Consider the following 26477-nt stretch of genomic DNA (forward strand, 5'->3'; position numbering starts at 1 on the left):
CTCTCATCCCCAGAGCCCGCACCCCCAGCCAGAGCCCTCATCCCCCTCCTGCACCCCAACTCCCTGTCCCAGCCTGGAGCCCCCTCCCGCACTCTGAATCCCTCATTTCTGGCCCCACCCAGTTGGAGCCCTCATCCCTTCCCATAGTCCAGCCCCCTGCCCCTGCCCGGTGAAAGTGTGTGAGTGGAGTGATTGAAGGAGGGGCACTGGAGTGAGTGAGGGGTGGGGCCTTGGGGAAAGGACAGGGCAAGGTGTTCGATTTTGTGTGGTTAGAAAGTTGGCAACCCTACTTTCCCTCACTGATACCAATCCTATTTTGAGGGCTGATCCTTCAAACCCTTACTCATCCAAGTAGTCCTTATGTGAGTTGATTTCAGTGGAGCACGGGTAACTAAAGGTGGATGTTTTGGACCCAGTATTCTTATTTATCCTGCGTGCAGTATGATTCCAACTGAACTCCTCCCTGTTTTCCTCCCAGACCCCCACTCCAACACAAGCAATCACTTATTTTCAGAACAGCATCCTGAAGAGTTGCTCGGGTCTCAATGTTTCAGGTGCAGTCAACGTAGCAGCCCACCTGAGTGACGTGCTTGCCTGCTCCACAGTGACCCAAAGGTACCCAGCACAGGCAAAGGATGCACAGGAGGCAGGGCCTGGTTTTCAGTAGTCTACACACACCTCACTGTGGGCCTGATCCTGAGGGGGGCTGAGCACTCAAAGCTCCCACTGACTGCAGCTGGAGCGGCATGTTCTTGGCACTGTTCAGGGGCAGGTCTAGAGAGAGTTGTAATGTAATGCAACAGAAGGGACTCAACATAGAGAAAATAGGAACAGCATGTTGGGTTTGCCTACCCCTGTCTAGATCTCACCAGCTTTCACTCTGATTTTACCAGTGCACAAAACTTCTTATTAATATAATACTTCTAACTTCTTGTCTTTATAATTTGTTAGATGCTGCCATCAAAATGTGCTCTCGGCACTGGGCAAGACAAAACCAAGGCAATCCCTCCCCAAAGATCGAACAATGTCAGAGACAGACAGAGAAGGCAGGATGCAGGAACTTGAAACAACATTATTCTGTGGTTTCTTGTGAGCATTGGGGAAGAAGTGTCTCTTGGAGGGACTTTTGCGTGGAGTGGGCGATGGCTGGGGAGCTGTTCCTTGGTGATGGAGTCAGAGGAGATGAATGGAGTGGTGAAGCTCGCCTTGGAGCAACAGAAGGGGTAATGTGTCCCAAGTCCCAGAGCTGGAATTGTCGAGTTGTATAATATATTATTTTATTGCTGGCAATGGCCCTTTAAGGAAGAATGAGACTGGTGTCACGGACAATACCTGTTCAAACCAGAGCGAGCATGTGAACCCTACCCACTGGCTTCCAGACTGGCACAGAAAGGAAACCTCTCCAAATAGATGAGGAAGTCTGATTGGAACTCACTGATTCACACCCACTCTGCTCACCTTGCCCTACGAGCCAATCAGAAGAACTCATGAACAGGCACAAGACTTTGGGGGCATGTGTCACAGAAACAAGCCTGGCAATTTGCAGACTGTCCCCTCTGACTCCCATCTGGGGCTCCTGAGCATTCAGTGCAATAACCATCCTTACACCCTGGCTCTCACACAGATAATTAGGCTTGCTGCATTATTTCTGACTGTGCGCTCTCTCTCTCTCGCTCTCTATTGCTGGTCTGTGGCTCTATTCAGCCCTCTGACTCATGGGCTGGGACCTTTGCGCTCTCCGTAATGCATCACAAAGTGATACGAAATGAAGACACTTTCATCATCTCTGCATCAGGGGGAAAATTATTGCCTGAGCACTGAGCAGTCCTGTTATTGATTTAAACCATAGCCTCAGTCTCTCTGTAGGAGTGGCTGGTGATGTCCTTCTGGGTCGTTGCATTTAATCGGATTCCCTGAGCTGCCAGGCACAGGGGGAGAGTTAGAATAAAATCCGTCTACGATGTTCACTTCAAAATCCAACTCTGTCTCCCCTTCTCCGTCCATGGAACAGGCAGATTCGGATGTCTTGGATATCAGCACCAAAGTGCAGCTGTATGGCGTGCTCTGGAAGAGACCCTTTGGGAGGCAGTCTGCCAAATGGTCCAGGAGGTAAGATGCAGGATTTGGCTGTGATGAGGTGCGGTCACTGCGGGACTCCCTGTCTGGTCAGGGGAAAATGCAAAGTTCAAGTGGGGAGGGGAGGGCTAGATAAGCAGCTAGACCCTCTGAGGGGTTGACAAGCTGGGGCAGAGAGGATAAAACAGCAGGTGTTCAATTAGATGGGTTTGGGTGAACCTCTGAAAGAGCCACTGGGTGAGCAGGGAAGGATACAAAGGCAAGTTCCAAGTGGGATGGGGAGGACTCAAAGGCAGGGGTTAGATTAGCAATGTGAACCTCTGGGGACAGCTCCCCCATTTTGAGACTACTGTCCACACAGGGCATCTTAGCCGGTTTCCTTCTAGCTCTGCTTAACCCCTGTGCCATATACACATCACTTCAACATTGGAACTGGTTCCTAATGTTACAGTGTGATAATTGTGTGACAGCAGCTGAGGTTGCTTGTCTACCTTGTCCTGGAGTTGTGAGGCTTGATTCATTAGTGTTTGTAAAGCTCCTTGAGATACTTGGCTAGTGTGTATGTGTACTGCTGCCTTCTGGGGGGGGTGGAATCAGAACTGCTTCACTCCGTGTCATAGGTGCTATACTGCTAACAGCAAAAAGAGATTCTCCTTCTGCTTATGAAGATGGAGAGTACGAGTTGTATCCCCACTGTTGCTATAAAGTTGGCATGGTGTGTTGCATACTGATGATCAGGAAGTTTGTAGGGGGCTATACCTTTGTTACTTATTCTCTGGGTAAAAGTCTGTACTTTACTACAGAAGCAGTGGGTGGTTCTTTGTTTAAAATTGATGTTATTTCAGTGTAAGTTGCACTACATTTAAAAAAAATTTCCGGGGGCCCTCAAACAACAAAAGGTGACTATCTATCTATCTATCCTCTTCTTATAATACTTCACACTTCTATTGCACCTTCCGTTTAAGGCTCTCAATACGTTACGCACTCGAATGGATTAAGCCTTTCAACACCCCAAGGGGCAGGGAAATACCATTATCACTCCGAATTGTGGTCTAACAGTACAGATCTTGACCTAGCAGTCAGGAGACCTGTATTTCTCTCCTGCTACTGTCAGTGATTTGCTTTGTGGTCTTATGCAAGTGACTTAACCTCTCTGAGTTTCAGCTTCCCCTTCTGTAAAAAGGAGATAACAGTTCTTCCTCAGAAAGGGGCTTTGCCACCACCTGTGGAGAGCACTGTAAAAGGCAGAGTTATTTATTTAGTCCTATTTTACAGCTGTTGAAACTGAGGCACACAGTGGTTAAGTCTTTTGCAAAGGCCACACAAGAAGACTGTGACAGAGCCAGTAATAGAATCCAGGTCTCCTGAATCCCGGTTCTGTGCTGTAACTGCAGTCCACCCCATGGAAATATATAGAAATGTTATCAGAAAAATAATTTGACATTGTCAGAGAGGTGGCATCACGTGTCAATGTTGATTTCTCCCCTCCCCCACCCCACTCCTTTGTGTGCAAATTTTTTCTGCAAACTGAGGCGTTATTTTCTGGGAGGTGATTTGTGATAAGTAACCGCAGCTTAGCTGACAAACATTTGTTACATGAATTATGTTTCAAAACAAATGTGATTGTGCTATTGAAAGGAGCCAAGGATTGGTGTTTTCCCAGAAAGAGAGAATAACCAAGGGCAAGATCTCCTCCAAGGCAGATTAAAAGGATTCCTTAACACGCTCATTTCCTCTCAATCAGAATCTCTTGCAACCAAACTATCCAACTCTATCCAACATTTGAGTCATTATTTATTTAACACTGTTCTATTCCTAGAAGTCACCCCCTTCGGCAGAGAGTTGTAAATATTTTAGTGATAGCAGGTGGCAAGAAGTGGGGGAGACTCTCATGAGACAGCGATGGGATAGGATGGAATGTTTGCTGCAACTGGAACTATCAGGTGCCCCGGGAGAAAAGAAATGGGAAGGGATTTGGGCTTGGAAGGAAAGGAATTGATGGGGTATTCCGAAGTCAGGCGGCTGGGTAAATGGTGAAAGGGAACAAGAGGAAACCAGGAGGCATGAAGAGAATGGGGAGATGCATGAGGATATGTCTTCCTGGCAGTTAGCTTGGGTGATTGTCATCTAGGTCTGAGCACCCAGGTTCGCTTAGCCTGGGGCCAGTGCCCCCATTGCAAAGCCCTACTTGCATTACTGTGTCCTCACATTTCTGTACTTGTCCATGTGTGTCCGTGGGCATAGCCCATGGTTCTTTGCACTGAGATGCTCTAGGATTCTTTCCAGTCAGTTACATCAACTGCAAGAGAAATTCTGTCCTCTGCAGAGAATTGTGGGAAGGCGTTGGAGGACTGTCAGCACTTGGGTGATTTTTTGCCTACATCCTCACTGCAAAGTGGGTGGGTTCCAGTGAATGAAAGTGAATCCCAGACTTTAACACCCCACTCCACCCAGCCAAGTAAGCTAGCCCAGTCTTAAAGGACTGCCAAACCTGGGTCAGACAGTTTGCTGTGTGTTTGGTAGGGCAGTTGGGGCTAGAACCTGCCTACAAGCCTGGACTGACCGTGCAGTGGAGATGTACCCCAGGAAGGAAAGGGAGAAGCCTGGAAGCAAAGCATATGGAAGGCTGGGGCACAGGAGCAAGAGATTACAGGGGTCTTGAAAGCAAGGGGTCTGGAAGAAAAGCAGAAATGGAGTGGCACTGGGGTCCTGGAAGACCAAAAGAGTTTGAGCAGGGGAAGGGAAGTCAAAGGGACCGCTGGAAGAAAATGGGACATAAACTTGCTGAGGCTTTCAAGTTCTGCAGCATGTTGAATCTTTCTCAGACTTTCCCATCTCATATTTCTTTTTGCTGTCTTCCCTCCTGCAAGCCTCTCAGTTTGGATGTGCATTTGCATCAGTGCACATTACAGATGGCAACTCTTTGCAGAGCTCCCAGGGCTTTTAACATGTCACACGTCAGGATTTGCAGAAGGTTGGATTTTAAGATGCTGTGTCACCCGTTTCTGCCTAAAGTTGCTAGCTCTTGAAGTTCTCGGTAGAACTAGCATTACTTTCTCATGCACAGAAGGATTTTGCTGTGAAATCAGATCTCTCGCAGGCTTGTGTAAACTGATCGTGGTGAGGCTCAAGAAATAATCCACCCACCCCCAGTATAGCAAAACATGGTTGGTCAGGTATGTTAGTTCAGAGGGTAGGGGGACCTGGTGTTTTCCATCTTAATTTAAATGAATGGATATTATTGGCCAATGCTGGAGACAGGTGACTTGATGCACTAGTGGTCTGTTGATTATGGCAAAGCCTTTGTTGTTATGAAATCCTATTATTATTGTTTGTTTATTACTATTATTTGTCTAGTTAGCATTTATACACAGCACAACACTGTGCATTGCACCTTGCATAGAACATGAAGGCCCATTCCCTGCCCTGAGGTGCTTACAACCTAAGTGAAGTATGACATCATGTGATGCAGGGACAAATCAGATCAGGAGATGAGGGAAGAAGGTTTACACAGCTTAGGGTTACCATATTTTGAGTGTCCAAAAGGAGGACACTCCACGGGGCCCCGGCCCCGCCCCCAGCCCCACCCACTCCCCCCCGCCCCAACTCCACCCCTTCCCCAAAGTCCCCGCCCCAACTCCGCCCCCTCCCCTGCTTCCCGCGAACATTTGATTCGCGGGAAGCCTGAAGCAGGTAAGGGGTGGGTGGGGGGAGGAGGCGCGGCCCAGTCTGGCCCCCCCCCCGGCGTCTCCAGCCTGGGTCGGCTCGGGCCCTGGGGTGCCGGCCCCGGGCTAGCCCCCGGCCGAGCACCCCCGGCCCGGCCCCCGGCTCGGCACCACCAGCCCGCCCAGCCCCAGGCCCCCGGCTTGGCACCGCCGGCCCGCCCGGCCCCCGGCTCGGCACCGCCGGCCCCCGGCTCGGCACCCTAACACAGATAAAGGTGTGCACCTGCTAGAGCGGCACGCTTCACGTATTGGTTCCTGCTTATAGGGTTGTGCTAAGGTCATTGCTGGAAAGACTGGCAAGAAAGGTATTTAGAGGAGGGACTCAGGGATGTCTACAGGCTACTTGAGGAGGCAGGTCACTCCAGACATGGGCAACAACATTTTACTGATCAGCTTGTTATGAGCTGGGTGAAACTTTGGCTATGTCTACACGACACCACTTACAGCGGCGCAGTTGCCTCTTTGTAGCACTTCTGGTGAAGATGCTCTAAGCTGACACGAGAGAGCTTTCCCATTGGCTTAATAACTCCACCTCCATGAGAGCTCTCCCACCGACATAGCACTGTCTACACACGGGCTTAGGTCGGTATGATTTACATCACACAGGGGTGTGGATTATTCACACTCCTGAGCAACATAAGTCATGCCGAAGTAATTTGTAGCATCCCCATAGCCTTTCTCGGGGACTGAGTTAAAACCCGATTGAGATCGGTAGGTGTGAACTCACCCTTCACTTAGCCCCACGTAAGGCCATGTCTACACTAGAGACCTTACAGCAGCGCACAGCTCTACTGCTGCAGCTGCACTGCTGTAAGGTCTCCCGTGTAGCCGCTCTGTGCTGACGGGAGAGAGCTCTCCTGCCGGCATAATTAAACCACCCCAGTGAATGGTGGTAGCTATGTCGGCGGGAGAATATCTCTCAGAGGGGTGGTGTTTTACACCCCTGAGCAACAGAAGTTACACCAACAAAAGTGCTAGTGTAGACATAGCCTTAGACAATAGCTGTGTGTGCACCTGCCCTGGAGCTATGGGCTGAATATTATTTTCAGTAGGGCTGTGGGTAGGTTGGGAAGAGAGATCTCACGGACACTGAGGTTAGATAAGAATAGATGCAGAGGCAGCCTGAAGGAGCAGCTTAAAGCATGTGGCTGACCCTGGAAGAAACCTGGGGAGAGGTTTTTGGGTCAGGATGCAGGCTGAAAACAGTGTTCTTGGTGCTGTTTCCCACTATTTGATTCCTTTGGAGTTCAGAGACACAGGACTTTGGTTCAATTTGATTTACAAAGAATGTACAGAGAAATACCTGACTGCCACCAACTGCTCCAACTGGAACACCCACCGGGCCCCAACCTTTGACTAGCTGCTCGGGTCAAACAGCGGCAGCCAGCATTTTTACAGCACTTATCACCACAATGGCTGAGTGCCTCACTCACATTTGATTCATCCTTGCAACCCCCTATGTGAGGCCGAGGAATATTCTCATCAAGCCTATGTTGTAGACCAGGAGCTGAGAAACCAAAAGGCGAAGTGACTTGCCCAAGGTCAACCAGGAAATTATATTGCAGCGTAAGGAACAGCCCAGATCTCCTGAGTCCCCTTTGCTGCCACTGGAGTGGAGTGTGTATGTGGATCCGGTGCCAAGCTGGTATGTATGAGGGGGACTATCTATAGTCCTGCTTCTGCATACTCATATGTATGGGCAGGCCCTTGCACCTGCCCCATGTCCTGTTGACTTCAGTGAGGCTCCGTGGGGCTGCAGGGCTCCACCTGTGCAGAGCTCTGTACAGGATCAAGGGTCAGTCATATCCATGTATGGGGATGGATTTGATGATATCGAGCCCAGTCCCACAAGACACTGAGTGTCCTGACTTCCCTTTGAAGTTTAGGTGGAGTTGGTGGCACTCAGCACCTGACAGGATCAGGCCCCTCATTATTACAGTGGTAATAAACTCCTTCATGTTGTGGACCACTCCTTCAGAAGGACCTTCTCATGAACCATCTCCTTTTCCAACCCCAATGCCACACCTTCCTACAGGAAATGTAATACCCCAGTGGCAAGGAGTTAGGATAAATGCAATGCAGTGAGTGCAGGGGCACAGTTATCTACCTCCACCTTGTACCTCTGTATGGTTATCTACTCTCCATACATAAAGGGCTTTACCCTCTTTCCATCAGTCCTCAATGCCCCAGTCTTCCCAGACAACAGATGCTTTTTGGCTCTGTCCTTCTCAGTGGTTTGCTACCTCTCACTTTGGATCATGGTTGAATTTACAACAAAGAAACAGTTGATTAAGCCATGAAGCTGCCGCACAGGATGCAAAGAAGAATTAATTTTTTTTTGGCATCTAGTTGGCCTAAACAGACTCTGGAGGTTTGTTAGAAGAGCTGCATCTAGCAGGAACTGTCACTGCTTGAAGACCAACACAGATTCCATCTTTGTTGCAGAATCAGCTGTGTGGGCCACATGGAAATATTTTGCAGAGCACCAGCCTTTTATGGACCACACTTTGAGAATCACTGGTCTAATGGGATCTCATGTCTGATTACTATGATCCTATAATGGGTGAGGACTGATGGGGTTCCTATTTGGTGATTCCACACATGGAATTTGACACACAATTCACCTTTTTGCCACAGAAATGTGTTCAAGCATCCAAGATTACATTTTTTATAAATTCTGGTCCTCGTGGTTGTGAAAATAATTTTGAGAACAGGATAGGTAGACTGTAGCAGTGTTTTCTTCCTGAGTTTGCAGACTGCCTGAAATAATAGTTTGGAGAGGCATGAACTGCCCCTAGGCATCTCAATGGGTTATTAACTCTAAAACTCGGTGATCCGGTTTCTACGTCGTTAACTATTTCCCTTATCCTGTCACAAACAACCCTCTCCCGGAGGAAAATTTACTATTAAAATAAACTGAAGGGATAGAGACCTGATTTTATTATTAATTTTTCATATTTAATTAAAAACTTCAATTTTAAATGTAAATGAAGATGCCTCAGAGCTCCCAGCCTGCTGCACCAGAGAGCTGCAGGGCCCAGGGACCTTGCCAAAGAAAGTAGGTCTAACTGGCTGCAGCGTGCAAGAGGACTTGGGGTTAATAATTAACACATTTTATGTTGGATCGCTGATGATAATAGCCACCTTCCACCTCATCTAGACCCTGTACAGTTATAGCCAGATACCATAGAACCAATTTGGGTGGAGGGGAGAGCAGGGTTAAAAAGCAAGTACGGGGAGACCTTGGTGGTCAGAGCATCTGTCATTTGGAGCAGAGTGTCAGCAAATGTTGGATGCAGGCCAGCTGGAGAAACCAGTTTTCCTAGATGAGTCGCCTTAGTTAGCATTTTATTATGCAGCCCTCCCATCACTCTCCATATGTACATACTCCACACTGCCCTCTCCACCTTCTGTCTCCGCATCAACTGCGGAATTGCTCTTTCCTGCCCTGGGACTATCAAAGCCAGGGGTGGGAATGGAGCAAACACAGATCAATGGTAATTAATCCATCTACCAGTATAAGGAGGAATTCAGCTTCTGACCCCCTAAAGAATCTTCATTGACAATACCCGGCTCCATCAAACTAAGTGCTTGTGACTGAATGAGCTGGGGGCATGTGGACCAAATCCTGCAGTGCTGGCTTAGGCTAAACTCCTGTTGAAGTCAATGGGAGCTTTGCCTGTATAAAGACTCCTGGATTTGGCCCTTTGTGTACAGATGAGCGAGAACGGACCTGATTCTCCACTGCTTTGCCCCTGATGTAGTCATTTATAGAAGATCAGAACAGTAGCAACTTACATGCACTTTGCACAGGTGTAAATAACTGCTGAGGGTACAAGTCAGTGGAGAATCCTGCAGAGATCAGAGGGCTATAGGGAGAAACAGCAGAGATAAGGGCTGTCTCAATCTACCAACCTCTCCACATATACTGTGGCAAAGCCCAAGTTATTTCATTTGGTTGCTTGTCTCTGTTACTGATCCAGAGTGGCTGGGGGAGGTCTGGTACTGGAACAAGGCTGACAGCCTGAGTTCATCTGTCATTATTGTGACATCTGTGTGCTGTGTTCCATATAAGCAATAATCTGAAGTGATATTAGCAGCATCCTCTCCAGCCAGGAGGAGGAGGAGAGATTAATGCCCCAGGCAATGCAACGTCTTTCAGTGGAAAACAGCTCCCTTGCCAGCAGCCCCCCGAGGGAGAAGCAGAGTCTTGGTTCCCTGAGTGGACACTGCTGGTGCTTTTGACCGGTTAAGTCCAAATTGGGTGACTACTGTGGTACGGAGCAACTTTGGAAAGAAATTTCTGCTACCTGACTTGTGATTCCCCCTCTTCTCCCTGCAGCTGCTTATTCCTCCCATGATCCCCAACTAGCAGCTCAACCCCTTTCCCTGCCACGGACACTACAACACTAATGCCGACGGTGGGAGTGGAGCCAGAGTGAAATGCACAAGACCTATCACTGCATTGAGGGGCCCGTCAATAAGAGAGCAGGGCAGGAGTGTGTCCTTTTCATCCCCATCTCCAGCGTTACCTGTATGCTCCCAGCAGCCTGATCATCTGCCAGCACCTGCTGAGCAACCAGACCCCTCCCCGGGACGCCAGGCCTCCCAATACCTCCAACAAGCAAATTGATCCTCTGCTGCCTGCTGAAGGTGGCTGAGCAGACCCAGGAAAGAGGCAGGCAGGGTCCCAGGCTAACGCACATGAGGCAATTAGGAGGGAGTACCAAGTCTTGATTGCCCTAGGGAGCTAATACTGCTGAGGTTGCACAGGACCTGGCTTTCCAGCAGGATGGCCACTACATGTACCGGCAGCTCAGAAAAAACAGTGGCAATTTGTGAATATTTATTCACAGGGGACTGAAGGGATTAGAAGTGATACAGAGGCTTTCCCACTTTAAGTTGCGTGTCTGACTCCTGGCTAGGGCTCTGATCCTGCAGGTGGTAGCATGTGGGCAGCCTGCTGTGTCCATGTGGAGCCCATTGCAAGAGTTGGGGCTCTGTATAGGGGCAGCAGCCCACTGTGCTCTAACTATTGCAGGACTGAGACCTAAGCTGGCAGTGCCTGCAAGCTGTTACCCTCTCGCAGCTGGTTGGTGACCTACCAGGAATAAAATTGAGAGAGGAGGGTCTCAATCCAACTCCCAAATGGACAAATGTGAGCTCCCCAGCCAAAACCCACCACCACTGACTGGCACCGTGTTGGCCATTTCAGCAGAGGTCAAGGTCGTTAATGGGCCTTGGAGAGTGAACTCCCCTCTCCTCATTGGACGTGGTCCCTCCAGCTCAGGAGTCAGGTTTGAGCTGAAGCGTGGTTGAGAAGTTGCTGCTGTTCCTGTAGCTGCTCTGTGGATAAACAGAAGTCATCAGTCTTCAGACTGCTACAGCTGGCTCCTCACCCTGGAGGGAGAGAAAAAAATCTTAGGCAAAAGCCCCCACCTCCCGGTGTGTTATTTAGGCGATCTGTACACCTGTTCCCCATCACATGACGTTCACTGAGGTACCCTTCTCCAGCTGGAACTCATTAGAATATAAGACAGACAAGCAAAGCCTATAACTATCCCGAGGGGCAGAAGAAATGACAGGTGCTGTCACCTCTGAGTTAACTTGTTTTTCAGGCCGCCACTGTCCAAGTGTTCCTGGGATATCCTCAGGAAATGCAAATTATACTGGTCCAGCATCCGGGATTTGCTATATTCAATCCTGGACCAGTGCCAAAAAAGCACTGCTAAACTAAAGCCCCAGTGACCGTTTTAAAGTCTGATGCTCCTGATGCTTAGTGTGTGGCCCGTTATCACCTCAAAACACTTTGCAGACATTAACTAACCAACCTCATTAGCCATCAGTGCTAGAAAAGAGACACTTTGTCTTTCGCTCCCCTCTTCACACTGCCTTAGTCATCCCCCCTTCAGGGTCTCTCAGGGTCCTTACATAGTGATGTCATGACTTTGTCCTAGAGGCCAATGATTATAAAGTGGTAATCTTACTGACGATAGCCTCCTTTGTAGGGAGAGACCATGAGATATGCGTGTAACATGTCAAGAGGTGCCCATCAATAACCCAGGTTTGAAATGGTTTTCTTTTCCTTTATTATTATTCACATGCACTGTTGTATTATTTGTCATTGAATTCTATTTCATTTATTTATAATTCCAAATCCCCCAGGATTCTGCCAACCTCTCGGAGGTCAGGACTTTAATCCCCCAGAAGCACAGCCCTGCTCAGAACTCAACTCTGTTTTCTCAGAGCAAAATCTAAATCATAGGGATTATTGGGAGCACTAAGCAGCCAAAAACAGAATACTGCACTATAGAGCTTGGATTTAAAGGGGGAGGTGGGCTCTGCTGACTTATGAATTGCACAAACTTAACAATAAAATGTCCTTACTTGTGTGGCAAATAACGCCTGATGTTGAAACTGAAATAATTTAAAAAAAATTAATGTACTTTTTACCATTTACACTGTTTGCTGCTTGCATTTTTCTCAGCGCAATAGACCACTCCATTTTGTATTTGTGGCTAGTCAGTTTCACGTTCTGATTTCCATGTGCTAGCAGAGTGCTGCAATGTTTGAGTTGCAAGCCCTGCCGGAGAAGCTCTGTTTAAAAACATATAGTTTTTTAATTTGTTGCAGAATTGGTGCAAGATCCAAATCAAGCATCGAGTCCTCAGTGATAGACGCTGTAGAAATGTGTAATAAAAAGACAGCAGCCCCTGTCCTAAAGAGCTTACAGTCTGGGTTAATGATCAAGGGTAACAGGTGGATGAAACAAACAAATAGCCAGGATGCTGGCATGCAGTGGAGGGGAACAAAGGACTGGGGCAAAGAGCTTCGGGATCAAAACTAGCTAGTCAGCCCGTATGGATATTTCTGATGTCCTGCCTGGGCACCACGACAGGGCACTTTAGAGTTAGCGAGATAGAATGAATCCCTGGGTGCCAGCAGGTCTGGAGCTGCTGCAGCAGTAAATGCTGATGCATTTTCCATTAGTGTAAATGTATTGGAAAATCCCGTCACCCAGAGGTGAAACCTAAATGGAACCACTGCATCAGGAGGGGTCACACAGAGCCGTGTTCAGCTTTGATAAATGGGCTTTGATCTTTTTGAAACAGTAATGGCAAAATGCTAGAGGCATGGGGATGTCTCAGCCCCTCCCTTCTCTGGGTCTCCATGCTGTCCCTAGGCATTAGTGTAAACCCTGGTCCCTGACATGGGTCAGCAGGTAACTCACGGGATACACCTGAGGTTTCTAGAGACACCTGCGAGGGTGTTGTCAAGATCCACCGAACGTGTGGTGAGCCAGCTGGGCAGTCCAGCACTTAGCACATCTTGGGCACAACTATAACACAATAATAATCATTACCAGGATAAGCCTGAGATCTTTAGAAACACTGAGGGAAGAGAAAATATTTAGCCCTTTGTCATTTCTCACTGGCCTCAGGACTGAGATTTTCCAGTTTCAAGATGTTTTTTACTCGCTCCACTTCTTGTGCAGTTTAATTTAATCTCAATCAATGAAGGCCCTTGTTTTTTCTAATTCTAATTTGCATGTAGCCTATTAAATGGTTGCGCTCCAAGCACGAGAGAGAAGAACCTGAGTTTCAGTAAGAAGAGCAGCAAAGATATTAAATGAGCAACTTTAGAAAACAGTTCAGAGGTCAGCACCGAGGTGCTGTGTGCTAACTGCTCTGCTCATACATCGCCATCTGTTAGCTAGTGTACAACAAAGCATTGACAGTGGCTACAGATGAGGCCAGCCATCGCTTTACCAGCTGGAGGAATGGTGTTGCTAAGGCTCCTCTGAGAAGTAAATGGAGAAATTAGTAACTGCTGGGAGGGGAACAGGTGCATGACAACGAAGCAGTGGTCAACAGTTTCTGTTCAAATGATTTGTTGTAGAGGGAGCTACCATGACCTATGACCCTTCTTTGACCCTCTGATCCATAAGCCGTGAGTTTACCCTGAGTGGTGCTCTTAGATCTAGAGAGACACTGCTGGACTGAGGTGCTTGTGTGGGGAACAGAAAGCAGAGCAGCCAGCCAGGCCTGAGGCTCTGGGGATGTGAATCAAAAGAACTATGCTCTGCTGACGCAGCAAACTGCCTTCACCTTGCCTGACTCTGGAAATGCACCCAGTCCGAAATATACTCCTGGGCAGGGGGGGCTGGAGTCTGAGGTTTTGCAAGCATCTCAAACTGTTTGTTATGTTCACAGAACTTTTGGGTGTAAAGCCAGGGCACTGACCCACTGGCCATTGTTAAAGCTCTCATGGCACTTTTCAGAAGATGAAGCGCTGCCCAAATTCCAAGCTGGATAATTACACTCCGCCTAATTCAAAATTCTCGCTGCAATTTCAGTGGGGCAGGAGATTATTGTTCACTTGGTGTCTTAAACTGCTGCATTGTGTTGCTGGGCTCTCCTGTACTAGGACATGGCTACTTAGTTCCACCTGACAGACGTCCGCATTGCAGTGGTGGGCAGTGTGTTAAATAGGAGCTGCCATTCTGGATCAGAGTCGTTGTCCATCTAGCCTGGTATCTGGTCTCAAACAGTGTCCAGCACCCAATGCTTCAGAGGAAGGTGCAAGAATTGTGCAAAGAATGCAGTTACTAATTATTATTATTATTTATTTAAGAGGCTCCTCTCCTCTGTACACTAGAGGGAGGGGGTAAAATGGGGCCCAGCAGGGTCCACGCCTTCCCCTAGCACAGAACCGTGTAGGGGAGACCCCCCACACAGTGTGAGGGCAGTAGTGGCCAGGGCGTGCCTCCTCCATGTGTCTTTTGGGAAAAACCGCAGAGAGAATCCAGCCTGACTCCAGCTGGCAGGGGCAGAAGAGGCCAAAGCAGGAACCTCCGGACATTCAGAGAACTTTCTACGGTGTTGACGGGGCTTTCTCTGTCCCTGTGCTGATTGGCTGTTTGCTCCAACCCTCCCCCCACCCCTCAGTCTCTTCACCCTCAGCTTCACTCCACACCTGCCCCCTCACCTTCTCCTTCCCTGTCCCATTCCCCTCACCCCTACCCTTCCCTTTTTTTTTTTTCCATTTAGCTGATCCCCTTCTAATGCACCTCTCCCAATAAAATCAGTCCTGGCACTAACATGCCATTTGCTGCCATCACATTATTCGCTCTGTTTGTGTCCTGCCCCTTCCTCCATCCTGTGTCTGTCTTGACTATTTAGATTGTAAGCTCTTCAGGGCAAGGACTGTCTGTTGCTCTCTGTCTGTACAGCGCCTACCACAATGGGGCCCGATGGCTCTTTGGCACTACTATAATAAACATTATTATTTATAAAAATAATTATGGGATTAGCCTGCCCACAGGGGGAAGTTTCTTCCTGACCCTGCTCTGTTAGTGGGTGGTTTATGCCCTGACACATGAGGGGTTATAGTGCTTCTCATTCTTTTTATCCTAATTCTTTTTTGAATTTTACTAAGCTCTTGGCCTCCAGACCTTGGGATAGTGACTTCCATAGGTGTGTTTTGTGTTGTGTAAAAATGTACTTCCTCTTCTCATTTTTAAATTGTTGCCTTTCATGTTCATCAAGGATCCTCTGGTTCTTGTATAAGGAAAGGCTTACCTTCTTTGTGCCACTAATTATTTTTTAAACCTCTGTCATGTCCCCACTAAATCTGCTCTTTGTATGGCAGTCTTTCCATGTCTTTCATCACTGGACCCCTTCTATTTCTGCTATGTCCTATGTGAGCTAGACGAGAACTCAGTGTACCAGAGAGAGTACCATTGCTTTATAAAAGGGCCTTCTGATACTTTCAGCATTATTTTCTCTCTCATTCTTCATATATGCTAACAAAAATGCTAAAAGGAAATAAAATACATTTAAACATAAATAAAGCCCTGTAACAAACAAATCAACTAACCCACCGAATAAAACAAACAAAAAATACCCAGTCAGAGGGGATTCCCCCCTCCCCCCCAAGGAAAAATGCTAGCGCTGCCATTAAGTCCACTAGGGATTTTGCTATTGCTGTGTTGTGACTGTTGCGACACATTGATCAGAGGGTTTTATTGAGCCATCCACAATGACACTTCTCCCCTCCCCTTCCAATCACCTCTACCGGTCTCTTTCCTAAGTAGTTACATTTAAATTTGAACTGCTCATATGGAAATTAATTATTCCTTACAATGAGTATTGCTTATCATGTTTTTCAACACTGGATTCCATCTGCTATCATGTTGTCTTTTCACTTAACTTTGGCAGGTCCCTTGGAATTTCCTCACAGTTTTCTCTAGATTTGACTAATCTACATAATGTTGTGTTGCAATTTTTGCCACTTCACTGTTCGTCCCTTTTTTGCAGCTTATTGATAAATGTACTGCAGAACACCAGTCCTAAGACCAGATCCTCAGCTGGTATAAATCATCATAATTTCTCCCCCGGTATGAAATGTTGGGCCCATGTTTTACCATGTTGAAAATTGACCATTTAACCCTGCCCTTTGTGTTTTGTTTCTTAGCCAGTACCTTATCTCTTAACTCATGGATTCCTAAATAGAGGGAGGCTTTTGTCAACAGCATTTTGAAAGTCCAAAAAAATTACAAGTGCACCTTCATTCACAATTTTGAGGCAATGCTCAAAGAATTCTAATAGATCAGGGAGGCCTGATTTTTCCTTTACAGAAGCTATGATGTTTTGCAGCTATCATACCATGTTCATCTGGGTATAGCTAAACCTAACCAAACAGGGCAAGAAAGAGTTAATGTGATACATATTTCAGATAATTTTATTTCCTTTGTATTTCCAGATGACAAAGAATGACAACTTTGCCAGGATCTTTGTTTAGTAATTCCTGGAAACTGTCTTCCATTCTTTAGTGGAGTGAGCACAGGACAGGGCACAAGGAATTTTGAAGTTCTAATCCCACCTGTAACGCTGATTCACTGGGCCAACTTCACCACTGGCATATGCTACTACAACTCTATTGTCTGTGACAGTGGTCCACCCACTTATGCCAAGCATAAGTTTGAGTCACCTAGTGACCTGGAGCAAGTCACTTAACCTCTCTTTGCCTAGGTTTTTCCATGTACAGAATGGGAATAATAAAACCTCCCAGCTCAGAGAGCTGTTGTAGGGTAAATGAGGTTCAGTTATTAGGTAAATGTTCATTCAGTGCTCTGATGAAGTAAGTGCTTTTTAAAGGATAAATGTTAGTAGGAGTTTGCTTTCCTTCTCTTCCCCCTTTCAGGTTCTTCATCATCAAGGAGAGTTTTCTGCTTTACTATTCTGAGAGTGAAAAGAAGAGCTTTGAAAGCAATAAGTACTTCAATATCCATCCCAAGGTGAGCATCCCCCAGCTATTCCCTCTCTGACTCCACCTGGCCTCTTGCAGGTACCTTGAGAGCAAAACAGGCAGGTTCTCTGACTCCAGCCTTGTAATTAGATCCAGAGGAACCTCCAAGAAGCGTGGAGACATGGATTAACCTCTTCTGAAAACTGAAATTAATTCAGGTTCCCCACTACCAGTACCACACCAGCTGCTTGGCAGGGTATAAATCTAACATCATGATACTGGATTTATACCCTGCCTTGTTTTAGCAATTTCCTAATCATACCATCGATCCTGCAGCCACTTGAATAACTACTGTGAGGCTAGCCTGCTAATCTGGGAGTTTATTGCTTTACTCGTCATCACTATTTGTAATTAATCCATAGTCACATACGTGGATACCATTAGAAGCCCACTAAACCACACACCTGCAGCATAGGGAAGAGGACTCAGGATCTTTCAGCTTCCTGGGTTTTATCACCCAAGCTGAAGCAGAATGTGTATTTCTGTTAGTGGTATTAGTCAGTCTCTTATTCTCTGTGGATCTCCAGCCTCTTCAGGACAACATCACATGCACTTGATCAGATCTGATTCCATCCGGCACTGGGTAGCAGTGACACACTAGCTGTGGGCACATTATGTACGTGGGAAACAGAACCATGTAGGGAAATGGTGCGGGGGCTACACATGAGGACACTCCCTCTTCACTTTAGCTCTTGTCATTATGCACTCCAGTAGAACTTTTAGACTATTGGGAAGATCTGCACATCCCTGATAAAACAGCTCCTGTTCCCCATTGCCTATGTATCCCAGTCACCAATCTCCCAGCTCAAGTGGACAGGATGAGACTCTCTTTGATGTCCGTTAACACCTCTCTTTAGTCTGCTTCAGGGAGTTACTCTGGGTGATGTGAGGCACTTCTGCGTCTCAGGCCCTCAGCATACTGCCTTTGTGATGCTTCCAGCACAGGGGAAAAGCCAGCAGCAAAAACTGGGGCTAGGTATCCGTGTCCAGTTCCTGATGTGACTTGCTTATGGTTATGCCTTGTAGCTGCTCATTGAAGTTTTACTGACCGATTTAAATTCTCTGGTTCATCGCTAGGGCGTCATACCTCTGGCGGGCTGCATCGTGGAAGCCAAAGAAGAGCCCAACATGCCTTTTGCCATGAAGATCTCCCATGAGGATTTCCATGTGCGTGAACTTTTCTCTTTTCAAGCCAATGAACATGGTGCTGGGGAAAGGTGCTGGACCGACAGCCTTGGATATTACTGTCCTTTGTTTTGCAACCCTCCCCGCCATGGCCCACTGCCCTCCCAGTGTGCCTCAACACCCCCCAGACAGTCTCCATGGTACCAAAGCAGCAGAATGGGCTAAGAGGAGGAAACTAGTTAGTGCCAGTTGCAGTGGTGGCAGTTCCTGTATTACGGATACCTGAATTCACTGGGGGGAAGGATAGCTCAGTGGTTTGAGCATTGGCCTGCTAAACCCAGGGTTGTGAGTTCAATCCTTGAGGGGGGCCATTTAGGGATCTGGGGCAAAAATCTGTCTGGAGATTGGTCCTGCTTTGAGCAGCAGGTTGGACTAGATGACCTCCTGAGGTCCCTTCTGACCCTTTGATTCTATGAACCAGAATAGGGATGGGGGTTGTTTGTGCATGATGGTGGGCACATCTGCATGGCTCACATCAGCATCTCTCATTTGATTCTTCTTTTCCAGGGTAACATTGTGCTGGCAGCAGAGTCAGAATTTGAGCAGGCTCAGTGGCTGGAGATGCTGCAGGAGTCTGGAAAAGTGTAAGCACCAGGGATATATTTCCATTATTTTCTTCTCTTTGAAGTATCATGGGATGTGCTGGGGATTTGAGGAGAACAAGGCCCAACAAGAGTGACAGTGTGGAAGAGCTGAGACGCTCCTCCATGGCTAGTCAAATCCTTTTTACCTCCTCGCTTTCTGTTCCCAACAGACACCAAAACGTTTCAAAGTTCAAACGAAGTATCCTCCATCCTACTAATGTTTCACTGTGTTGCTAATACACCCCTGGCTGTGGTCAGGACTGGGAGTGATAAAATGCCACATGGCCTCTGCTGTCCTGCTTCTTCTCCTCAGTCCTTGGACTTCGTGGAAACAGTGCAATTCTGCTGTGTGTGGGGATCAAGATCCTGCTCTGGGGTTATGTTTCACAGAAGCTCCCTGCGCCTCAGGGAGAAGGACTTTTGGGTGAGATGGGGGCAGGATGAAGGAGAGCTAGGGGTGAAATCATGACTATGTAGATGTACCAGTCAAACTACCCCGTGGAGATGGAGCACAGGTGTCACAAGGGCTACTTCAACCCCGAGGCTTCAATTGCAGCTGTAGAATGGATCTGTGACCTTGGGATCCTTTTGCCCAGATCCCAGTAGGTTCAGGCTGTGCAGAGGGAGGTGTATTTAGCTCTGAAAATAAGGAAGTAAAGTAAATCCCCTGAGAGAGTCTGTTATCGTGGGATTTCCAGCCCACTTCTACAGCGTTCTGATGCTGTAAGCAGCTGGACGTTTGGTTGCTTATCTGGCTGGAACCTTTGAAAGATTTAAGGTTTGGCAAGCACTAGTCCTAGCATGTTCTCACTGCTAAGTGCCTGCAGAGGAAGTAAGCAGCTGGCTCTCACACCAACATGCTCCTCTTAGGTCTTAGCAGCAGTATCAAAAGGCAGGGGCTAGGAAGGGAGCTGAATGACGGGGACTCTCCCAAAGCACATGGGAACTTTCAGAACCTCTGGAGCCTGGTAATCAGCTAAGTTGCTTAGAGGAAAGAGTGCTTTGCAGCTTTTCTTCAGGGAGCTATTACACGGGACTTATTCCTTTGAGCCCCACTAGAAAAAGGCTTCTCCTTCAAATGAGTTTATCCTTGGGTATCAGCATGTGCAGATGGGGAATGCTCATTTCTGTGAAGAGGAAAGTGTGTGTGTGGGGGGGGGGGAGGGATACCACAGTCAACTGAAAAGCGCTATAAAGGCTCACTTTTTATTAGTGGTGACCACACTACAAAGCACCCCGCCCAAGGCTGCACGGAGTATGTGCCCAACTCAGCCCTAGCCTGGCACCCCACTCTGAGCTCAGTCCTGCCCACCATCCATGAGATCTCACGCACAAGACGAGAAGGGAGGCCAATTTGTATGTTTCTCTTTGGCTTTGGCTTCTCTCCACCATCATTTCTGTTCCACAGTCCACACCCACCCCTGTCTCCAGTGAAGCTCCCCTTGTACTAGCCACAGCTGGGATGCTAGTGTCGATTGGCCACTGGGGTTTTTATCTCCTTGTTTTCTAATACCACTCAGCTCAGGCATAGATGACACAGTGGTTAATACCCCTTGAGAGCAGCACTGTGGACAGGGAAATGGGAGGGAGACTTTAACAGGAGTGCTAGTGTAGGCAAGGGGTTTGATCCCTGTATGTACTGACCAGAGATGAGCCGGGTTTGGCAGGACAAGGTGCAAGATACGCCAGGCCTGAGGCAGAGCTCTGTGACCTACATAGTGTGCCTGGGGGTGGAAGGGTTTGGCTGCTGGAGAGGATGTGGGGACCAAATTCAGCCCTAGTGTAAATAGGAGGATTGTCATTGAAGTCCATAGAGCTGCTCTCACTTACATCAATGTTGAATTTAGCCCTGGGACTTTTCTTGCTTCGGAGACAGGTAGCTTTACCTTTCAGAGTGGGGGTGGGAACATGGTAGGGGTGGCAGTGGGCACAGGCTGGGAGGGGCACTAACAAACAGAGGGCTCCCAAAAGCATAAGGCCCTGTGTGCTTTCAGCTTCATCCCATGCCTAGAACCAGCCAAGTTCTAGGCCCCGACTCTGTTCCTCCAACCCCTCGTGTTTGATGTAGAAGCTGATACGGCTGCTGGCATGTTTCTAGCAGTGTGCAGCAGGGTAACCCGCTGTGCTGGATGAAAACAGGCTTGTGGCATCTGTCTTGCCTCCCTATGCACCACCGCTGCAGGAATGATTTGGCTCCAGCGTTCACCTAATGGCTTTCGATGACTGTGTGTTTGTGAAGGAGAACGGAGATAAAGTGACTTGTGTTAGCAAGGTCGGGAGTGGAGCTGAGCAACAGCGAAAAAAGTGCAGACTGGCCAGTAAATTGAGCAGTGATGAAAGGGAAAGTTCAAAGGACACTGTTCAAGGCATTTAGGCACCACATTTTAGTGCCCTTTTGTTCCTAGAGGAAAAGCATGCTGCTTATTGCACTGTAGGGTTTATACTTTATCATTGCAGCCTTTCACTTCATGATAATAATGTAAGGGAGCACGGATAGACAAGGGTTACAATAAATAAGGAAGGAACATAGGAAAGAATGAGACTGGTGTGGGGTAACATCCTCTCCCCGGACTCCTTTGTTTGTACCATGTGAGAATACGTGTACTGTTTCTTTAAATCTGGAGCAGGGGGAGTGCACAAATGTAGTGGAGTATAGATCACTTAAAATATCAGAAAGATGGGCTAGTCTGGTGGCTCAGTTAAAATGCACTGTCACCTGGGGGTGTTTGAACTGATTTCTGGTCCTGAGCTCTCATTCCCTAGCTTAATGACTAAGCCCAAAGCCCTCTGATTAATTAAGGACTAGAGTTTATGGCTTCTCAAAGGGAAGCCTCCCTCCATTTTGTTGTGGCCAGGACAGCAGCCTCATTGAATGTAAGGCCTTGAAAGCTTTTGAGTGTGAAGTGGTGCAAACAGGACAGGGATCTTCTAGCTCTGACAGGTATTCAGAGGACTCCACCAGTCTGGGAAGTGGGGGTCATATCCCCATGATACTAAGGTGATGCATATTATTTTTGGAGCTGCTTTTGCTGTGTTCTCTTGAGTTGGTTAGAAGTAGATCTGGTCAGAAAATAGAGAAAAGTCACAAAAATATTCATTAATAAATACCTTTTTCAGCAAAAAATATACCGAACGCCAGTAGTTGGGAGCGTCTGTGGTCAACTGTGAATAATAGCCAGGCTAGTTCTAAAGGGGCTGACTTTACAGGCTGGGATCACAAGTTATGATCATATAGCAAGCAAGCCTTCGTAAGATCAATCGAAAAGGGCGAGATTTTAAAAGGCATGAAGGGTGGTTAAGCTCTCAACTCCAACTGATTTTCAGTGGGCATTGGGTACTTTATTGACCTTTGTGCCTTTGGCTGTCTCTCCCTGAATAACTTATTCCTACTACAATTTAGTTTGTAGCCCTTTCACTTTCCGGTCGGCGGCAGCAGATTTTCATGGATCTATTCTGGGTTCCACCAGTGGCCATCTGGCATCTGTAGGGCAGCTAAAGAATCTGCCACTGATTTGGAGCAACAATGGGCTAGTCCATTACAGTAGACGGGAGTGCATGTACCTATCAAATCAATTCGCATGAATAAATAAGAGATTAATCAATAGGTAAGGGTTGTAACATTGCATGTGATTCCAATTCAGATGATCCCCCTTCGTAGCTGGGTCCTGTCCCTTTTGACCACTGGCCTTTTCCTAAGCCTACTCCTTTCAACTCCTGACCCTACCACTGCAATGTCCTTTTCTGACCTTTGCAGTCTTCTCTGTCTCTTTCCCCTTCCGGTAGTTTTCCCTATCCCTTCAGGCACCTCTTTTTTTTGCCCCATGAACATCCAGAAGTTGCTCCCTGCCTAAGCTGTTAGCCAATAGGAACTAGTGTATAGCCTGGAACCCTGGAATGATTGGCTGACGAGTAGCTAAAATACCTCACATGGGCGATTTGAGAGTAAAATAAGTATGATGTGTAATAGGTATGTGCAGAGCCTAGCACAATGGGACCATGATTTCACATAGGATCCCTAGGTGCTATTGCAGTAATAATAATTGTAATTATTGTTCGAGAGCAAATTTATACTCTGTAGTATACATTTTATTTCCTCCTCCAGAAATAGGCTAATGCTAACAGTGCCAATGATGGTTAGGGAAAGCATGCAGGTATGCTGTCTGCTATAACTGATTTGAAAGTAAACAGTGTGTGTTGGGGAAAGGAAACACATGTAATGTCACAAACATACGAGTGTTGTTTGCAGATTGTTTATTATACCCTGTTATAATAATAAATGGAGAAGATGTGCAAGGTAATATTTTGTTAGAAAATAAATGCAATTCATAATCATGACAATAGTGTCTCCTACCTATCCCAAGAAGAAATGTACTAATAATGCCTAGCTCTTACCTTGCTAAGGCTTGCTGGGCTAGACAGTGTAAGTGAAGGAGGTACATGGTTTGGCCTTGCTTCAGGAAAGCAGTTAAGTGCATCCTTGTATGTTGTCCTCCAAAGGGATGCTTTCCTGATTTGGGGCCTCTGTGCTGTGGCAGAATTTAAAATCAAAGTTTACAGCCACAAATTATCACACAGCCTTCTTGAAAAGGAATAGCCACCATAAATAGAAAGAATGAAGAATGAAAAGCAGGAAAGAAGAAACTCTTTAAAAGAAAAGTGTATCTTTAGATAGGTTTACAAAAACAGGGTTAAGACCCCAATTTAGCAGAGCACTTAAGCATGTTTATAACTTCAACAAAGCTTTGCATATGTGTTTAAATAGGGATGGACTTAATGCTTAATGTTCAACATGTGGTCAAGTTCTTTGTTGGAGCAGGGCCAAAATTCTATAAAAGCCAACATTTGTCTAACTGAAGGTGATGCCACAAAGTGCACAGGAGTTCTTTCCCCTTATGAAAATAGTCTAATGTAACTAATTTCTAAATCCATAAGCAAACAACCCCTAAACCAGCTAAACATGCATTCATACCTGGGAGGGCAGAGCCGGGGGACTGCCCGGCAGAGGGCTGAGGAGCTGGGGCAGGGCAGCCCCAGAGAGAACGGAGCCCCAGAGAGTGGGACGCGGGCCCCGCAGAGCAGCGCCCCAGGCATCGGTCCCCACTATGGCCCTGCTGCTGCTCCTGACCGCCCTGCCGCAGTCCCTGGGTGGCTCGGGCTGCTTCACCCAGCCCTGGCTGCGGCACTGGGGGGCGGCCGCCCTGCGGCACCTGCAGGCGGCTCCATGCACCCCGCAGGGCGGCCCCCAGCCCGAGTGCCATTAGGTGCGGGCGCTGCTCCCCGATGCGAACCGCAGTGGCCCCAGGGCGCCCCCCATGCAGGATGCACTGCTGCTGTCGCCAGGGCCAGCTCTAGGCTTTTGCCGCCCCAAGCAAAAAAAAAATGCCGGCTCTGAAAATGTGCCGCCCCAAGCACGTGCTTGGTTTGCTGGTGCCTGGAGCCAGCCCTGCGCGCGCGCACACACACACACACACACACACACACACACTTACTTCTCTGGGTACCCAAGACTGTGAGTCATCTTGTTACCCCACCCTGCTTTTGGCGTGAGGGAGACCTGCTTGTGCTTAACTGGTGTCACTGTATTGTTCAGCCCCTTATCCACTGAACAATCCTAGTAATACCCGGTCTGCTTTCCCCAAGGGAACAGTACACACCAGCTTGAATGATTCAACTCAGAATCAGCTCCTTGTACAATACCACAGCACTGAGATATATCTATAGTGAAAACAAAAATAAGCTTATTATCAAAGATTCAAGATTCAAATGATAGTGAGTAAGAATATTGGAAATAAATGGTTAGATACAAAACAAAATCATAACATGCTTTCTAGAGACTAAATTTAACTAACAGGTTGACCTCCTGTCTAAAGAAGTTCATCTCATCCCCATGGTTCTCTGCAGTGTTTCCACCAAGGTTGGCTGAGATCCTGTTTTCATGACTGTAAACAAGTTGTCTGTTTACTTCTAGGTGCAGGATAAGGAGATGTCGTCTTTGACTTCTATTTATACTCCCCAAAGTTCATTGTCTGTACTCAGAGGCAGTATAGCGACCTGTGGCTTGTTTTTCCTGCATGCTCCTTCTCTGTTGACTTCCCATGCCTTTGTTGACTTTGTATGTAAATGGACATCCATTGTGTTAGCTTGCAATGCTTAATTTATATCTGACAGAAAGAGCAGTGAATAAACATCTCTTGTTTGACAGAAACGCTGTTTCTGCTGGTGACTCACCTTGATACAGTATCTAAGAACATATTTTCAGTATACATCTATAACTCCTTACATAGTATCAGCACATGCATTTCACAATGACATTAATGACTAGTGTGACCCCAGCTTTCATTTAAGATCTCACATGATATTCTTTGGTGAACCAGAATGCACAGACCCAGAAGCAGGACATTCCATAACATTAAAGTGTTCTTGTGTCACACGTGCACACATTGACATATTTTGCACATAAATGGATGCTTAAACTGTTCATTTTTATTAATTTTCTTCTAAGTTCTCAGCATTTTAGAAAATATCATGGACACACATTAGCTTAAAAGAAATCCAATTGTGCACAAATAATAGACAAGCCATACATTTTTACTAATTCTTTTCTAATTTGCTGTTAGAAGAATGAGCTGTCCGACCTCTGGGAAAAGTGGATTAATACATCAATTGAACTTTGTAAGAGACAAAATATAGGCTTCATTGAAGTTGTTCTATAGAAAGCTGTTTGGTTACATTTTTAACAATTCTTTCCACAAACTATGTGCCCAAACAGCTAGTCATAGTTGGGAGGGGGGAAAAACTGCCCCAATCTAGAAAGTCCTATTTGCACCCAATATTTATAAATCTTAATCTTTCCCCAAGAAAACAAAATTCATCAATCCTTTATATGGGTTTGACACTCTCTTCAGGGAGCCCAGCATCATAGCCATTGTGTTACTGCTCTGCTGGAGCTTAAACTGTATGTCAGCTCCCTGCCACATTGGTCCACCTGCCCCACCAGCAAACTCCTCAAGACTCTGCCAGTGTAACCTTGCTTTGCAGGTACCAATCAGTGAACACGAGTTCCCCAGAGATGTCTCTCTGAAGCTTCCAGTCCCTCTTACTGGACACTCACAGAAAATAACTTCTCTGCCCCCAAAGTGACAGTACAGTTAGGTTAGCTGAGGACTCACTCTTCATTTCAATACAACAGCACTGAGATAGTTTTTAGTAAAACTCAGAATAAGTTTATTAATCAAGAACAGAGATTTCAGTCATACTAAGCAAAAGAATAAGAGACAAGTCTGGTTATGAGCAAAACAAAACACATTTTTTTTTCATTTCCAAGACTTAACTTTAACAAGCTACAGTTTTTGCCTAAACAGCTTTCTCACTTACATCAAACTAACAGCATTTCCAGCACTTCCAGTAGGAGGCTCCAGTGTTCACAGAATCTGAGGGTGCTGTCACCTTTGTTCCTTAAGGGGGGGATCGCTAAGAGGTTCTCTCTCCTCTTTTCATAGTCCAGTGAACCTTTGAAATGTATTCTTCTGAAGTGTATCCCCAGGTAAAGTTTTTTCTCTCCTGCTGCTTGTGCACAAGGAAGCTGATGCCATCCTGC

General features: G+C 46.9%; 1 protein-coding gene across 1 annotated transcript in view; it reads left to right on the forward strand.

The window, feature by feature from the left end:
* The first annotated feature begins 1267 nt into the window (after positions 1–1267).
* PLEKHD1 (pleckstrin homology and coiled-coil domain containing D1) overlaps positions 1268–26477 on the forward strand; it is a 48593-nt gene continuing 23383 nt past the window's right edge. Inside the window, exons 1-4 of the mRNA XM_005305933.4 lie at positions 1268–2109; positions 17007–17100; positions 18189–18278; positions 18804–18880. Coding sequence (XP_005305990.1) covers positions 1961–2109; positions 17007–17100; positions 18189–18278; positions 18804–18880 — 410 coding nt within the window. The 5' untranslated portion in view covers positions 1268–1960. The remainder of the gene's footprint in view (positions 2110–17006; positions 17101–18188; positions 18279–18803; positions 18881–26477) is intronic.

This window comes from Chrysemys picta, chromosome 4, assembly GCF_011386835.1.
Source record: "Chrysemys picta bellii isolate R12L10 chromosome 4, ASM1138683v2, whole genome shotgun sequence".
NCBI lineage: Eukaryota > Metazoa > Chordata > Testudines > Emydidae > Chrysemys > Chrysemys picta.